Raw genomic sequence first — 12,705 nt, 5'->3', positions numbered from 1 at the left:
GCTTTGCTGCTCTTTGCCACTGAAAACACTGGGTAGAAAATGTGTTTGGGTTTCACACAGGGAAACATTAGTAAAAGCTAAATTTGGGGGGTTTACAACCTGTCAGGAGTTGTCTTGGGTGCTGTGAGGCTGTTGGGAGATGGGGAATACCAACAGGGAATGGCCTGGGAAATTACAACCATTTGATTTTAGACTTGGTCAGTGGGAGGGTATTCAGAGAGAAGAAACAAAAATTATAAAAGATCAGAAGTATCATATTGTTGGGTAGTCCAAAAGCTGCATCTCTTTTGGCAGTGGGAGAAAGAGAAGATGAGGGAAAGGCTTGAGCACAATCCGCAACCTTCCTGCTTCAGGCAGAGTAAAAGCTCTTCAGTGGGGATGCTCTAGACTCTAGAGCATTTCTAGACTCTTGAAACTGAAGATAGGGAAATTCAGAACAAGTGCTGGCCATCAGAGCTGTGTACAGAGGGTGGTGAGGGTTTCTCCATCACCTTGAAAAGGTTAGGTAAATATATTTGAAGTGTGGGCTAGTGGGTCTGGCAGTTGACCGTCAACCCAGACTGCAGGCTCTCAGCATCTGTGTTCTTGTTGCTAAAAATGCCTTGTTGCTTTGATAATCAGTGCAAATGATGCAACTTCATTTATATTACCACTTGTGAAAGAGCATTTTCTAGGCCTCCGTGTCTACTTGACCGCTGAGAAGTGCAGCGTTGACTGATAAGGTGGTTATTTTCTAGTGGAAACACACCTTCCACATCTAATCCAGTTATGCCTGAGCAGAAACCTCTCAAAAGCCTCTGCAGATGGATTGCAGCGGTCCTGTTGTACCCTGTGTTTGTGTGACAGTGAGTGCTTATGGATGATGGGTGTAGAATAAACCACATTCCAGCCTAGGTGGGGGCAGGGATCCCAGTGAACTATGTACTCCCAGGCATGGAGAGGTCTTGTGACTGGTATGTCATCCCCTTGCTTTTTCTTTCCCTCATGCCCTTCTTCCTCTCCATTTCTGGTGTTGTCAGAGTTTGAAAGAGCAATAATCTCCATTTACCACAGGTTCTCTTTCCAGTCTTTTCATCTTTTTTGTTGCTTTGCAGCAGAGTATTGCATACCTAGGCTGTAGCTATTAGGTGAGCCCTGCCATTTTTTATCCCTTCCTCGTAACCTGCTATCTCTTGTCCGTCATGTCTATACCTGTTTATTCCTTGAGTGGTGTCTCTAGAGGGGTTATTTCTGCCTCTCTCCCTGGATGAGAGCTGTACAAGAAACTGGCCTGAAAGCCCTGGCCCATCTAAATTCTTTCTGTTTTTTAAATAGTCTCCTCTAAAGCCCTTAGTGATGTCCTTTACAGTTATACAATTTTGAAAATACCCAAGATTGCTTAAAAATGCTGTGGCTCTCAGAGACTTGCTCTTCAGTCTTGTTTTCCTGTCTGCCTCTCTGTGTTGCTAGTTTCTTTATGCTTATACTGTAAGCTCTTTTTGGCAGCCCTTGGCACCATGAGCGCTGATCTGTGACTGAGGCTCTAGGTGCACAGTAATACCAACAAATAATAAAGGTGGGAACTTAACACAGAGAAGCCTGATTTCCAGCGTGGACCCTATGGTTTCCACCTTTATGCCAGGAGATGATGAGGTACTGTGGGAACACTGCCTACGCACTTTTCAGACTCATTTTCTGACTTTAATCAGGAAGGGAGATATTACATCTTCAGAGGCCCACCCTTAAGCACTGCAGGCTTAGTCACTGTAGCAGAGAACAGGGGATGCCCCCAACCTCAAAACTGCTAGTCTGAGCTCCCAAATCTGGCAGCAGAAGCGTGCCTTCCCTCCCAATGCCTGCTGCTCCTCGGGTGGCTGCCTGTTTCCTCCCAGCCTAAAAAGGGACAGCGTTCCCCGATGGGAAGTAATTGCTTTGGAAACCTCACGGAACATCTGTGTCCCATCAGACTGAACATCCACACCAGGCGTAGCGGTGGCCCACGGCCGAGCATCACCGGTAGCGCAGAGCCTTGGAAGGGGCTGCGCTCCCGTCGCCGCGGCTCCTGAGGGGGTTGCATCAGGGGAGCAGCCTCCCGGGGCTTGCAGTTGTGGTGGTGCTGTGTTTTGTAGCTTGCCAGTGACAAGCTGCAGAACAAAACCACAAGGCTTGAGATGTAGCTCAAAACTACAGGTTTGTAGAGCCAAACCACAAGGCTGACAATTTCAGTAATTATAAGCCAGGAAAACAGTTTTTAGTTCTGAGCCATATCAAAAGCGTGACCAGCAGGTCAAGGGAGGTGATTCTCCCCCTCTACTCGTCTCTCATGGGACCCCACCTGGAGTACTGTGTTCAGCTCTGGGGCCCCCAAGATAAGAAGGACATGGACCTGTTGGAGCAAGTCCAGAGGAGGGCCACGAAGATGATCAGAGGGCTGGAGCACCTCTCCTGTGACGGCAGGCTGAGAGACTTGGCGTTGTTCAGCCTGGAGAAGAGAAGGCTCTGGGGAGACCTTATAGCAGCCTGCCAGTACCTAAAGGGGGGCCTACAGGAAAGCTGGAGAGGGACTTTTTACAAGGGCATGTAGTGATAGGACAAGGGGTAATGGCTTTAAACTGGAAGAGGGTAGATTTAGATGTAAAGAAGTTTTTCACTGTGAGCGTGGTGAGGCACTGGACCAGGTTACCCAGAGAGGTTGTGGCTGCCCCATCCCTGGAAGTGTTCAAGGCCAGGGTGGATGGGGCTTTGAGCAACCTGGTCTAGTGGAAGGTGTCCCTGTCCGTGGCAGGGGGCTTGGAACTAGCTGATCTTCAAGGTCCCTTCCGACTCAAACCATTCTATGATTCTGTAGCCCTATATGGGGCTTTGCCTGCTGTATAGGTGGAAGTATGAGAACTGTCTGCCAAGACTCCACATTTCTCCCTACAATTGTTTTAGAAACTACAGAGGGAAAGCACACCAAAATGAAAGATTACCCCAGGTATCCCTCAATAATAATCTCAGGGGAGCTGCCCAGATAAGTTACAGGGAAGAACACAGAGCAAATAGAAATGAGACAGAAAGGAGAAACCAGAGCCATTTCAGAGCAGTGTGATAGCTGAGGAAAATGCTTAGGGAAATAGTCTGGATGAATGACAGGAGAAACAGCCACACAGAAGGAACCAAAGCAGACAGGTTGTATTCCCGGCTAAGGATAGGGTCCACATTTATTTTGCACTGGCATTGAACTAGCTGAGAGGAGCCCAGGGTATGGTCCTCGTGGTTCACACAGCACTGGGACAATGGGCAACTGTGATGTGTGTACTTACCTCTTTCTGAACAGCTCGAGCGACAGCAAAGAATAAAAGTCTCAAATGTTTGTAATCTTCCTTCTTTTTCTTTTCCCTTTAATGTTTTTTGTGTAATGTAAAAGCGATGTAAAACCTACTTAAATCCCAGAACTTATGTAAAATTTCCTATGGAGTGCGAGTCCAAACAAAAGGCAGCTTTTGTCCACTTTAAATAGCTTGCAGACCTTTGATTTGAATTGTTTGCAGAATTTAGGCAATACCATATTTAGAGTTGCACGTGAAATCGTAATTGAACTTATAAATTTATTTTAGTTTCAAGGTCACACACTACTTTTCCAGGGTGTGCCTGCTTAAAGCCATGAAAGATGGTTTCACTGGATGAGTAGCTGTGCAAGATTTTTGTTTATCATCTTCATTTCTGTGAGACCTGGAGCGTGCTTAATGCAAGTGGAATCTGTAATTTTTTTTTATTTAATTTCCCCCCCCCTCCTTCCTTGGAACTGAAAGGCCTCTGCTTTACATGTGCCTTTAGGAAATTCCAAAGGTTTAATATTTATCCAATTTTTAATGAATTTTCACAAGGAGGCAAAACTCAGCTGACATACCAAATCCCTCAAATCCCTTGGTCAAATGGATGTTGGACTTTATTAACATTTATAAAGTTGATTTTTTTTTTCTAATTTTTTTTTAAACGGTGGGATCACTCAGTGGCTGAAAATGCCATATTATAATGGAAGGTGTTAGACCGCTTTGACACCAGGCATTCTTTCTAATTCAACTATGGTGAAAGAACATGAGTCTTAATTAGTATTTTTTTCCATTTAGTGTCCTGAGAGTACTTCGCCATTGTTGAAATGCAAACTTAAACTCACAGGATCCTTGGCCTGGTCAGCAAAAGTGTATTATGTTCGGGCAGCTTTGAGGGGGCACGTGGGATCAAAACAGGATAGCAATGGCATTTGGCTGTCTTAGACTGTTGGTTTGGATAACGGTGCATCCTCATCGAGTTTACTGTGTTAATGCCTTTTGTAGCAAGAGCCATCTACCAAAGTTTCATTCTTCAGGATTTGAAATACAGCAACTAAAGATAACCATGGGATTGTTCCATAAAGAAGCCTCTGTAAGGTGTTTAGCACCACGTGGCATGAGAGTTCACAGGAGCCGTGCGCAGCTCAAGTAGTGTGTGAAATGCAGCAGGCGTTGGCTGTGGCAGAATTACTGTCAGTAATTACAGGGGTAATCACTACTGGGCAGAGGAGGCTTCTGAGGATTTTGCAGGGGACCATCAACATTTTCAGCAGTGCCTTGAAAGCAACTGTAAAGTCACTGTTAAGCTGCAAGCAACCCAAAACTGGTGTAAATAATGACTTCCAAAGCTTGTGCTTTTTATGTAGAGTGTAACGTCTGCCTCTGTTGCTTGTCATGCAGATCGCAGAGAAGATGGCTCAATGCTTCGAGAAGGAGGTAGTCAATCAGATTACCCTGGCAAAGCTGTTGGTTAGCAGATTAAAATTCCTGCCATCCTCCCTGTGCCTTGCTCTCAATTTTTAACCCAAACAGAAGTGAAATGTTAGAACATAATTGTTCTGTAAGTCCTGTGAACACGGAGCCTCTGGTTATTTTGAGGGCAGTACATGCTATACCCACTAACATCTGGACCAGCAGGAGCAATGATATAAAGTAATGTGGCAGAGAGGCACAAGCCCCTCTAGGCAGGGCTGTCTAGCAGGGCAGCAGTATTCCAGACCGGTGTTCTCCCATGTTTGCAGGGTGAAGACTTTAATTAAAAAACAATTTATTGGGTAAACATAAAGGACATACTTAGTTGGTTTTTGCTTTGTACCGTGAACATGCACGACTCTTCACAAGACAAGATGGCACCTTTATAAGCTTACAACTTAATTTACATAAAACCTAACAGAAGAGGATAAATCTAGGATAAAGTGGGAAGCATGTAATTCACACTGAAAGTAGAGCTGTATGGTCATTTTTAGCTCTTTGAATGTTCTTAAAAGCATTTGCTATCCAAGGGAACATCCCCTTGGAGGCAGGTGGGAGTGGTCACAGTGTGTGCTGGAACGCTTAAGCCATTAACGGAACTAGCTGAAGTGCCAATAAGAGTGAAAAGATGGCACCAGGGAGGGAGTCATTTGTGCTGAAGCCCAGGCCTCTATGTGTTCCTCACACTTGGCATCCAGACTAGCTCGAGTGCATCTGCACATGCTGCTGTCACCCGTCCAGGATGCACCCTCCCACTACAGCCTTGTGACAGTGAGCAGGGATAGCAGGAACTGCTGCCAGTAGTGCATTTGGGGTTTATTTTTTTAAGAATAATAGCAATCTGCTATCTCTAGTATATAATTGTATGTGTTGTTTTATCTTTTCCCTTTTTCTTTTTGTTACCAGAGTGCCTCTGATGGCTTTTGGAAGTCAGTGGCAACCCGTGTCCCAAGAGAACCTCATGAGATACGTATCCTGAATCCCTACTTCATCCAGGAGGCAGCTTTCAGCTTCATTGGACTGCCTTTCAACAACGGCCTGATGGGCAGAGGGGTAGGTATAAAGCAGAACAAGCAAAACCAAGGGGAAGGATGAGAGACCAAACAACAGAGTAGGCTTACACTGTTCTTACTTTTCCTTTGGGCCTCCGCTGTTGGACATTGAAGGGAAGTGACTTTGACGCTGTTATGGTGGCAGCGCTCAGCCTCCTTAAGGCCAAGGCAGGGTCCTTCCTTTCTGGTATGAAGCAATGGCTGTTACAGAGAACCCCTTTTCTGGAGGCAGCTCTGAGGCTGCCAACACCAGCTGGGTGATTTCCTGTCACCTGCAGCCTGCCAGAAGGGCACTTGTTTGTGTGCGTGGAGGGGGTTCCTTCCTAAAAGGAAGAAGGAACCCTGCTCTCTGCACCCTCAGTGCATCTGAAAGCAGTGCAGGTCTCCCTAAAGGTCATGCTACAGTTTTACAATTTGCTGTCCTCATGGAGACTGCAGCCTAAAATCACTGATATTGCACATCTCATCCTGTATCCCAGGCTTATAGTAAAAGAGGGTAAAGGTTTGTTTTATGAGGCCTTTGGTAAGAAATTCTGATCTTACAGTGAAAAGTTTTAGATGTAAAAGCTTACAAAAGAAGACAATGTAAACCACAGTTTTAGGTCATAGTTATTAACAGAATACCTCCATGGTCATTCTAGTATCTGTCACCCCCAGTGCAGCTTTTTGGAGTGTTAGCGTGGAGTAGGTGGTGACTTGGGTTTTCTGGATTATCTCACACTGCAACACTGTCTGAGAACCTATTTATATTTGCTCTACCTAATGTATCAACCATTAGAGAAAGTATTACTTGGGTAAATTACTCATGTACATATGTGATATAGTTGTTGATAGAGACCACACGTGACATTTTTGGGCACGTTAGCACAGCTGACAAACCCAGAGAGAAGCAGTTCCGCTGGACAAGGTCTGTTTGCTCTGCCCCTGCCATTGTCCCTCCATTGTTACCAGTACCGGAGATTTGCCATGTCACAGCATGGATTTGGACTAGATAGAATAGTGCCTCATTTTCCATGCTCTAATTATATCGTAAAGTCTTCAGAAATATTAGAGATGTTTGTTTTATACAGGTCAGATGGATGGGTGGGTGCCTGGAGGTGAGACATTCACTTCTTAAACTGTGGTGTGCAAGATGTGCAGACAGATTCAGCCACACAGAATAGGTCTTTTGTGAAATGCATTGTTGCATATGTATGTACAGAAGCTGTCTTGGGGTTCTGGAACCACTGGATTTTTGCCCTGGGCACTGAAGGTATCTTATCCCAAATATTCCCTTCAGCTATGAAGTAACTTCACCTCTCTGCATTCTCCAGAACTTACCCTTAGAAGGATGTGGTCTTGATTTTTCTTCCAGAAAATCAGGACTGCTGCTCCAATGAAGGACAGAAATTATCAAGACTTTTGCCTTTATTTTCTCCAGATTTGTTTTTATTTTTAAACACGTTATTTTAATACACAAGATATTACTTAAGCTGAGAGAAGGAGAGAGAATCCGGAAATGAAAATGCTGTGAACTGAAGTTTATGAGGTTTTGATAGGTTGTTTAACACACATCAGGTTGGGAAATGAAGGCATCTTAATTGAAACCTGATGTTTCACTTCATGAAAGTCCATTTGAGCATTTAAAAATAGTTTATGGAGCTTCAAGGCAAGCAGTCTTTGCCCATGACCCCTGCTAGATTGTGTTAATTGTAGTTCATTCCTTCAGATGGGGCAGCAGAAGCTCTGCAGGTGCATCTGTGGGGCTGGAAGGTTAGTATACCCTGTCCTGTCTATGCAAGGACACTCTAATACAGTGATTCTGTCAGAGTTTAAAAATAGGGAGAGTGTATTTCTAGCCTGTGGGTACAAATTTTGCTACAGACATCAACTATGGACTGCTGTCATGGAGCTGCTGGGACTTCATGCTTTAGTTGAATGCTGCTGCATCTGTGCAAATGCTTCAACAGAAGGTACTGCTGCCAGTGTAAAGAGGGAGGAGTCTGAGTAGGATCCCAGTGATACAAATTTGCTATAGACCTTTTTTCACTGAGACTTCAAATGTGAAGAGTGGAAATCGAAGCATCTAGACCAAGAATCCAACTCTCATTAAAGATTTGAGAGAGATCCAGCAAGATGAGCAAGGCAGGCAGAGAAAGGAGAATTGCTCCACAAGAGACGGTGTGACCCAGCAGCCGCAGAGCATAGCTGGTTGGGTTCAGGGTCATGCTTCAGAGATGCGAGACAGCCTGGAAAACTTTACTCAGGAAAGAAGCATATGAACATGGAAAATGAAAATGCTGAGGTCTAGTAAGCAAAAGCACAGCAAACAGTATGTGTCCTGAGTTTCTCAGGGGGAACCGGCATGGGGGCAGATTGGTGCCCCCATGCTGCAGTGTGCTGTGATATGTTGGACAGGCTACACACAGGAGGATCAAGGCTGGGGGTGCCTTAGCTATCAAGGCCAACTTGAAATCCTCATAAAGAGCAGTAATATTCCACTCTTCTTTGGTTCTGATGCCTAAATAAACTTCAGTGCTTCTCTTGCACACCACATATGGTAACAATGTGCTGCCAATTAACTTTGTAATTTGGGGGCTTTTTCAGCAAGGTTGAGGAGAGCTAGCAAAATAGTTTGGGGCTGATCTCAAAGCGTTTTTCCCAGGATTCAATAAAGGGTGAATGTAGTAACATCCTCTGCTTTGATAATATAATTTGGGCCAGATGGTTCTGGAGGATAGTAGAGGGGTACAACTCGGACATGCATTTTGGTTGCACTTGTGGCATTAGTAGCTGAAAGTCTGAGCAAGGAGCAAAACTGGTCACCCACAATGAACAGTGACTTCTCTCTGGAACAGGTCAAGCTTTTCAGGAGTTTCCTCAGTCCATTTACTGAAGTCCTAAGAAGAGGGAGAGCTATTTCCTACTACATGTGGACTACTCTTTTCTTGGGATAAGCTGATGATTAAAAAACCCCTTTAGTTTAGGATCCTAGCAGTGTCTGGGGAAAGTTAAATATTAATGCCTGAAGATGATTTAGCATGAAAGAAAGGAGCTAGTAAAGACCCTCTCTTTGATTAAAGAATCCTCTTAAGGAGTGGGCGCAGGCTTGGCTGTCTCACTAGACAAAGGTGTATGTATGTGATTTATGTTTAGGTGGAAGTTCTGTGTATACAGGTCTTTTGGGCTTGAAACCAGACATCACTGGTATTGCAGCTGGTAATTCAGGCATGCAATAACCTATCTTACACTGCAGACAGCTTACTGGGGGTCAAGCATGAACATCGGTTCAGAGGTGTCATTGCCTGTTGCATGGACAATGCTAGGGATGGTTATTGCCATGACGCTTTTTACTGTGTAGTGAATAGTCCTGTCTACACAGTAGTGCTCAGAGCCATTTGAGCAGTGGCTTTCTGGCTCCTCTGGGAGCCCTGAGCATGATGTGGGGTGGCCAGGAGAACATTTCAGATGGCACAAATTGTCAGGACTCTGAGGACTCCAGTGCGGACTGTGGTGTTTGTTTCTGTCTCTCTGCTGGTGCTGTGCATCCATGGAACTGCTTATGATTTACCTTCTGAGATTAAGCTCTGCTGCCCAAAACTGTAAGCCTTTGGTTTGTTTGTGTATTAGAAATGGCTGAATCTATAGACCCCTTACTAAAGAGATAAAGCATCCTCCTCTGGACTTCACCCAGCCTCAGCACCAACTTGGTGAAGGAGGAGCCATGTGCAGGAGGTGTTATCAGGCTGTGTCAGGCACCTGGCCATGGATTAGCACCTCTGCAGAGTGCTGACAGCCCTCATGCACTCAGGGATTAACCTCTGATGCTGGAGTGTTAGCACATCCCGCCCCAGGGCTTCTCTTTGCTGTTATGTGGTTTTGCCTGTGGGCGGGCAGCCTTTCTGGAGATGCCAGTGGTGACTCTTTGCTGCGTAGGCAGCTTTTCAGCTCCCCTGGCTGGTCATAACAACCCTTTCTGTCATTAGTACTGGGTTGCCGTGGTACCCATAAGCTTTGTCTCCTGGGCTGCTCTTGCTGGACTGTCACTGTGTGAAGGCTGTGTCTTGAGACCTCTTGGGTCTTTATGGAGCAGAAGAGAGGTGGGGGATGGCAGGAGCAGAGCAGTCTGCCACCCCATCCCTCCAGTTGAGTGCTTCTCCTCCTTTTTCTGATGGCATCTTCTAAGGCAGGTAGAGGGACAGGTAAAGGGCCACTATATAGAGACTTAGTGTCATTGTAAGCTTTGGGTTTGCAAGACAGGACATCTACTTCATGGGCTGGACTGTTAAATCCATTACCACTGCAGTGTGATCAGTCCATCACCTGCTGGGGAATGGACACTCAGATAAGCCATTATAGGGTAGCAGATAAATGCCTACCAGCCGCTTCTCAGTAAATGCCCAACCACGTGCTTCTGCACGTGATAGATGCATAGTAACTGAAAGGGAGTTTATTTTCAATGAAAGAGTAGGCCATGAACTCCCATTTAGCACAGAATGAAGCATATACATGGTTACCACAGAGCAGCTAGCTTCTAGTAAAGTCATGCCCTTGCTTGCTCTCTGTTAAATCATTAGGTCCTTAAGAAATACTCCCTGCATTGCACAGGAATCTGCTCTATGGCAAACGGTGAATCAGAACTTGTGCATCAGGTTAGATGTGGTGGAAGATATTTGGTTTGGCCTAAGTCATATAGGAGCTCAGCAGTTAAATGGCAGGATGGAAACCTGCTGGGCAGCTTGTCATGCCACCAGCAACAGGCCCCTGGCCTTTTGCTCTGCTGCAGACCACCAGTTCTGGAGGCTCTGTCCCACTTACAGCAAGGGATAACTAGGGGAGGTGAAGGAAGAGTGTTGGAAATGCTCTGCTTTGTCTTCTGAAGCCCAATATTGCAGCTGACTCAGTGCATGGATGGAGGTAGCTGTGGGAGTACCTTACAGGCACACCTTACTTACAGATTGGAAGCTCCTGTGGCAGGGACCGCTCTGCAGAATGCCAGGCACTTGTCTGCTCACAATAAGTGATGCTAAATTGCTTTTTATGCCATATTTCCAAACTTGCCCACTAAGGGAAGCAAAGCGTAGGTTTGGAGATGTTCCTGTGCAGACGTAAATGAACAAAAAAAAATACAGTGACTGTTGTGTATAGCGTGTGATGGCTACTATAGTTTTGTTCTGTATTTCTTTTGTTTTGTCTTTATTGCCATTAGGTGGTCAAGTCTGTAACTGATAAAACTAAGGTAACAATTTTTCCTAGGTGAGCAGTTTTTCAAGTTTTCCCTCAAAAAAATTCATAGAGTAGTCAAACCAATTTGAATATCTAGTTGTATTATTGCTTTTAGGGAATTTATTCTTTAGCAATACTTACCCTTTTAGTGAAAAAGGTAACAACTGGAATCATCTGAACAATTCAATATGTCTTACCCTGAGCTAAGTAAAATCCCATAAATAACTGGAATTCATTTAACATATTAAGGGAGTCAAATATTTCTAAAAACAGATTTACAGCAGTCATTTCCTTCCAGTCCAGCAGGCAGTGACACAGGAATGACCCGGGCATGGAATGAAAAGCAGCAAGGGCTTTTCACATGCACCAAGCAAAGAGCAGTTACCGTCCCCTGGTTCAGTCACCAGCACTGGATCTCCAACGCAAGCCCATGAGGTGATGATGCTCAGCCTCCATTAAGTCCAGAGGAGGGCTGGTGTTCATTTCTGCTGACTGGCTGCTTCTGTGAGTAGAAGTCAGTCTTAAAAATGTCTTCAGGGGGACCAATGGAACATGAAACAGCAATGTCTTGAGGGGAAGCCTTTTATCTTTTATTGCAGCAGAAAACAGCGTAGGAGTTAGAAGAACCTGTCCTATGTCTGTCTGTACTGCTAAAGGCATTTTTGATCCCCTGACCTGGTGGTGCAGACTGGCTGTGTTTGCACCACACAGAGCTTGCAGTGATCCCTGTCGCAGCACAAGACCAGAGATCTTTGCCTCTCTTGTCTTCACGCTGTTCTTACTCGGGATCCACCATGCATGTGCTCACCTCACCCATGGAGGACACGTGCCAGCGGGCCCCTGGAAGGAGCCACGCTCTGGATGCACAGGCAGCCTTTGCCCAGTACTGCTACGATGACATGTTGCTCACCACTATGTTTGCTGCTTCTCAGCTTCTCAGTTTGTCAGATGGCCTTTTGGTGTTGTCTCTGGCTCATCTGTCAGTCTGCTGCGTTCTCTCAAATGGGACCAGGCAAAGGGCTGATCCCTGGGGAGCATTATATTAGGTATTACATTTTCCAGATGTTTGGGCTTAGACAAGCAGCCCAGGCTTGGAAATTCTGACTGTCAGTTCAGGCGACATTATCCAGGGAGGTTGCCCTTGTAGTTGTTTACCAGTGCTGAGGAGGGGATGCTAAAATTGGTACCCACCGTGGGCCCCAGCTGGGACAGAAACCTGTGAGACACAGTAGGGGGTACAGAGCTTGGAAAGCCAAGTTCTAGGCTTGTGACAGGGAACTGCCAATGCTTTCTGGGGTCTTGCCATTCCCAGCCCTCCCTGACTGGTGGGCACCAGTTGAGGTCAGAAACTCATCATGGCTACATCTGGAGCACCGGTCCTCCTGGACCACTCCAGGCAGCCCCATGCCGTGGCCTAGCCTGTACTGGCCAGTCTTCGTGCAGCTGGGAGGCATCCCAGGAGGCTTCTGCCTCGGCACTGGCCACTGTTGTGCTGCCATTCTTCAATCATTTCACTGAAAGCAGCATTGCTTGGTGGTACAGGAATACCCAAGCACATAGAGGGCCATGAGCAGGAAGACAGGCTTTGAGCTTGTCCAAACCCAGATTATTATTCCTGAGGCAGGATGTTGGGATTTTGGTTTTTTTCCTTAGCAATGGCCTAGAATAACATGAGGCCTGCT

At 45.7% G+C, this 12,705-nt stretch overlaps 1 protein-coding gene across 6 annotated transcripts in view; it reads left to right on the top strand.

Annotated features, from left to right (window-relative positions):
* Positions 1-12,705, top strand: part of ST3GAL3 (ST3 beta-galactoside alpha-2,3-sialyltransferase 3) — a 192,736-nt gene that overhangs the window by 158,704 nt on the left and 21,327 nt on the right. For all 6 annotated transcript variants that reach the window (XM_010582509.1, XM_010582507.1, XM_010582508.1 and 3 more), the window contains one exon: positions 5,673-5,819. In XM_010582509.1, the coding sequence (XP_010580811.1) occupies positions 5,673-5,819 (147 nt within the window). The remainder of the gene's footprint in view (positions 1-5,672; positions 5,820-12,705) is intronic.

Source organism: Haliaeetus leucocephalus, unplaced genomic scaffold, assembly GCF_000737465.1.
Source record: "Haliaeetus leucocephalus isolate CR32 unplaced genomic scaffold, Haliaeetus_leucocephalus-4.0 Scaffold848, whole genome shotgun sequence".
In the NCBI taxonomy this organism is placed as follows: Eukaryota; Metazoa; Chordata; class Aves; order Accipitriformes; family Accipitridae; genus Haliaeetus; species Haliaeetus leucocephalus.
The sequence above is the reverse complement of the archived record's forward strand: the minus strand, read 5'-3'. Positions and strand labels throughout refer to the sequence as shown.